This window comes from Labrus bergylta, chromosome 11, assembly GCF_963930695.1.
Source record: "Labrus bergylta chromosome 11, fLabBer1.1, whole genome shotgun sequence".
In the NCBI taxonomy this organism is placed as follows: domain Eukaryota; kingdom Metazoa; phylum Chordata; class Actinopteri; order Labriformes; family Labridae; genus Labrus; species Labrus bergylta.
In genome coordinates, this window is record NC_089205.1 from 29253250 (window position 1) to 29258249 (window position 5000).

At 42.7% G+C, this 5000-nt stretch overlaps 1 protein-coding gene across 1 annotated transcript in view; it reads right to left on the reverse strand.

Moving 5' to 3' along the window:
• Positions 1-897: 897 nt before the first annotated feature.
• Positions 898-5000, reverse strand: part of rnaset2l (ribonuclease T2, like) — a 7981-nt gene continuing 3878 nt past the window's right edge. The window contains exons 6-9 of the mRNA XM_020657564.3: positions 4920-5000; positions 4575-4623; positions 2905-2979; positions 898-1301 (exon numbers count right to left, since the gene is read on the reverse strand). The exon at positions 4920-5000 is cut by the window's right edge and continues 33 nt beyond it. Of these exons, the coding sequence (XP_020513220.2) occupies positions 1098-1301; positions 2905-2979; positions 4575-4623; positions 4920-5000 (409 nt within the window). The 3' untranslated portion in view covers positions 898-1097. The remainder of the gene's footprint in view (positions 1302-2904; positions 2980-4574; positions 4624-4919) is intronic.

Sequence of the window (5000 nt, forward strand, 5' to 3'; positions counted from 1 at the left end):
TAATTACTGAAGAGTTTTTCCCATGGATGGTAACAAACTGCTGCCTTTCAGAAAGGAAGTTATGAATCCACCTAATGAGGGTGTGGTTAACTCCCATACTACACAGCTTCACAGCCAATAGTTGTATATGGACAGTGTTAAAGGCAGATGAGAAATCAGCAAACAGTATACGCACATAAGATGATCGTGTTTCCAAGTGTTTATAAACTTGGTGAAGCAATGCAGCCGTTGCATCCTCAACACCTCTCTTTGCTCGATATGCAAATTGTAGAGGATCCATTTGACTGATTGATTCAGACCTTCAGTGAGATAAAACGATGTGCTCAAAACATTTCATGACAACTGAGGTCAGAGCAATAGGTCTAAAATCATTGAATTTAGAGGGGCTTGTCTTTTTTGGTAATGGGATAATTTTAGATATTTTAGGGTTAGGGTTAGGGTTAGGACCTAACTGCTTACAGCATTTTGTAAGTGTATTCCCGTCTAACCCATCTGGACCAATGGATTTCCTCACATTAATCTTGGAAAAGGCAAACCGCACTTCTTCAGTTGTTATTTGAATAGAAGTGCCATATTTTCTCCAGTCTGCCTCAGGCTCCAATGGGGATTGACTATCAGTCTCATATCGTGCAAAGAAGTTGTTCATGTCATTGGCAAATTCAATTGTATGCCACGTGTGCGTGTCAGCCGCAGAGCAGCGCCACGAATTCAGTAATAAAAATCTATGAAAGTTATATATAAACTTATATCAGAGCACGTTGATGACCACAATGACGTTAAGTTGACAAGTCTGACTCCTCATTCTTTCCTCAGTTTGTGTGTCCAGCTCTGTAAATTAGAAGAATACATTTCTTTGTTTTTTGGTTTTAAGTTAAAGAAAATATCCACCGGAACACGTTTAATTAATTTCTTTAAATGTGTTTTATTATTCAGCTTTTCAGTTACACTTTGATCAATCAGACACAGGATGGTGCAGGACTCAAACATTACATTTATATCAACTACATTAAGTGACAGGACACACTCAGATTCTGCAGTTAAAAGTGTTTAAAAAGTTGTCTGCAGCTGTGGCCGTGTCGTCCTGGGTCGTGGTTCTGTCAGTCGCAGGGTCTCTGAGGCTGCTCGTGGTCGATGGGGAGGTAATAAAACGGGTCCTCAGGAGGGCATGGGTGTCCGGGAGGCGGGGTCTGTCCTGGGCCGGACCTGGACTCCAGTTCCCTGTCGATGTTGCCTTGGTGATCACAGCCGAGGGTGAGGTTGTGGGACAGAGGGATCTTCACCTGGAACCACACCTGTCTGTCCTGAAGAGGAAGAGGAGGAGGAGAGGTGGTCCACAGTGAGGCATGGTATGAGGAATTTCTGATATTTTAAAACCAGTGCCCTTATCTTCTTAAAGGTCACATATTTAAAATCCTCTTCTCCATGTTCCTCTAACTCTAACATGTGTCTCTATTCTGTCTACAAACCCCCCAATCATGAGAAAAGTCCATCCTCTCCGTCTTCTGCCTGCTCCACTTTTCAGAAAATGTGTGCTCAAACAGGCCGTTTGGAGATGTTCCCTTCATGACATCACAAAGGGCAGTAGCCCCTCCCCCAGGTGGGTGACACTCCCACAGCTAGGTGTTTGTTCTGCCCTCTGAGTCTGCCTTCTCACCGTAAACAATAGGACATGGAGCGAGAAAGACCGAGTACACCCAAGCGCCTTCCAGCGAGGGGGCGTGGTCAGACACAGCTCATTTACATATTTAAAGGTACAGACACAGAAACAGCCTGTTCTGAGCAGGGCTGAAATAGAGGGGTTTATAGACATGATCAAATACAGGATCAGAGTGGATTTAGAACAAGAAACTTCACACACATGTTTTGAGGAGCTCTGAGACTTATTTAAACTAAAGAGGAGGAGGATATGAGACCTTTAAAGATGTTGCCAGAAGTATACTACATATCAGGATAGTCAGTTATTTAAGCCAAGAGAGAAAACTTTCTCCATGAGATATGTGATAGTAGATTTTACAGCAGCAGTAATAATCAAGCTTTAATGAGTCACAGATTCCCAGCACAGTGAAAAGACGAGATGTCAGTGACATTATGATTAACAAAATGAATAATGTTCTGTTCCCTTCATTAAAGTGTGGTGTGTCCTGTTTGGTTAAAGAGAGCACTGAGAATAAGGTTTTTAACCAAAGCCTGCTGGAGAAGAAGGCCTTCTCACGCTCTGATCTGCTCCAGACGCCGCTCACTGTCACTTCCTGTTTTCTCCCATTGTTGTTGTGGATGTTAGTGTGACATCAGAGAGCAAATCATCTTTATGGTTATGTGTACGGAGGGACCTGTTAAGTTAATTCACAGTCTGTGGGACACGCAGAGCAGCGTCCGGTGCTCCTGCAGCCACCCTCTAGTGGACACTCGATGAACTGCAGGATGTTGCACTTCTGCATCAGCTTCATTTTTCAACACCACAGGTTGCTGCTTGGTCAGAACATAGGGGCAACACCAAGCGGGGTAAAAGGGACCGGGCCTTTAATTGGGGGGAGCACGGCCTTTGGCACATCTGGCATCACCAGCTGGACATCTGGATAGTAAAAGTCTTTCCTGCCCAACATCTTCATGTGAGTTGTATAAAGTGATATTAATTAACAAAAATCTGATTCAAGATCATTTTCATCCAGGATCAATAAATCAGTCGTCTTTTTTTCAAAGAACCAAAACTCTGTCAGCTGTAAATGATCAGGGCTCCTGGCTGAGGAGGAGGAGGAGGAGGAGGAGGAGGAGGAGGGATACATGATGTGAAAAGTCTCAGTGATGCCTCTAGTCCAATCAGATCGCTTGGTCAAACCTAACTGCATGTTAGGAAGACAAAGAGCTGACTGAATCAAATCAGTGGCATGACGATAGATTTCATACCTTGTGATCCTTGACACACTGGATCTCATGTTTTTCTCCCAGATGTGGAGCCAGGACCTGACGCACATCTGGAACCTGCACGAACAAAGAGAGAGTATTGTGATATAACCTACACACAGTCCAACAAAAAACTACAAACCTGCGCCTATAAAAAATCCTCTGAACTAGATTTAAACTTTCAGTGACTATGAAGCATGATCGCAGTGATTTTTAACCCTCAGAGGCATGACTGACATCTTGAGCAAACAAATATCCAAAGTTTGTTTTATTACCTTCTGACTCACAGATTTATTATGAATTCTAAACGCTAAATACTCAACTTAAATCACGCCGTTTCCTCCAGGGGCTGCGTGTCAGCTACAGGCACTTAGGGTAACTTAAAACAGACGTGGAAGCGACCTGAAGCAGACCTTAAAATAAACCCTACACCCTGCCTTGATATACACATAAAATGACCCCAAAGAGAACAGACCCTCCAGTGGTTCTCAACTCGTCTAGCCTCAGGACCCACCACCAACTCCTCCCTGAAAAATGTTGATATTTTTCAACCAATCAAATTGATTTAATTATAAACTGTGCAGCTTCTGTCAACTGTTTTGTTTGTACCTCATGCAAAACGTCCGACAGAAGCAACAAACTAACGCGTTTAAAAAAAGCGCGCGACCCACTGAAAACAGCTCCGCGACCCACTTTTGGGTCCCGTCCCACCAGTTGAGAACCACTACTCTAGGTATACCCTGAAAAAAAGTGTTTGAAGGGTACCTTGAAACATATTCTTAAGTGTACCATGAAACACACCGACAGTTCCTGGAAACACTAAAGGGTCACTTGGGGTCTATGAAACACACATCTGGGTACCTAAAAACATGCTGATGGGACGTTTAAACAAATGGTTGAAGGACGCCTAGAAACATACCCCTTATCTCAGAGGGTTAAGGGACCCTGAAACAGGCAGGTTAGGTCTTGAGGGTACCTTGAACCAGACATGTAAGGGTGCTTTAAAGCAGATGCTTAGCGGGTTGAAGCTATCTGGGTATCTTAAAACAGATGTTAAAGGATAACTTGAAACAGGCCTAAAAAAAAAAGAACCCTGTCGAGTTATTGGGTACCTCGAAACAGACTTAAAAGTGACCCTTAATACTGATCTTAAAGGGAACATAAGGGGACCTATAACGGATTCTAGCAGCAGAAACCTGTCTTGATACAGATGTTTAAAGTCTTTCTATGTGATTTTTCACACTTAAATGTAGAAATCAAGTATCTCCTCTGAAAATAACTCTGTGAGTCATGACTGTCTACAATGGGTGTAACACCCGAGTCCCACTGTCTGTGATGTTTTCAGAGTTTTCAGAGTCCTATCTTCACTTTGTTTACATCGCCTGGACGGCCGGCTGACTCCTCCCCTCGTGTATAAAAGTTGTTTAATTGAGGGACTAGAGAAAAGAAGAATAACATACTGTACTCACTGCTTAACTGTGTTTCTAGATCACGCTCATTTCAGGTAAATTTACATGCAGTGTGAAGATACCAGCATAATAAAGATCGCTAGCATTAGCATGCTAACACAACAATGCAGTGAGAGTTGTTTTGGTTTCATGCTGGTGCTCAAGGGGCGACATCTGCTGGATCAAAAAATCACATTTACCAATCACCTTTAAAGTTGAAGTTACCTTGTAGGCTCGTTCACAGGACGGAGTGACACCAGCTGCCTCCAGGACTCTGCAGAGAAACAAACAAACAAACAAACAAACAAACAAACAAACACTCTGCAGTGACTTTAGTTTGACTTCATACATTTGAAGAAAACTTCTTCTGAGGATTCTTAAAGACTTATGTTTCTTTGAACTTGTGTAATTAAAATCATAAAATCATAAAATCCTCCTCGTTATTGGAGGAAAATTCAGCTTCTTAACTTTGTTGATTTATTTTTTCAGTGTGTGTGTGTGTGTGTGTGTGTGTGTGTGTGTGTGTGTGTGTGTGTGTGTGTGTGTGTGTGTGTGTGTGTGTGTACTGACTTGTGGATGTCAAACTGTCGTCGTAGTTTGAGACTAATCTGGAAATATCTCAGAGGAGAGTTCAATCCTTCCACACAGGCG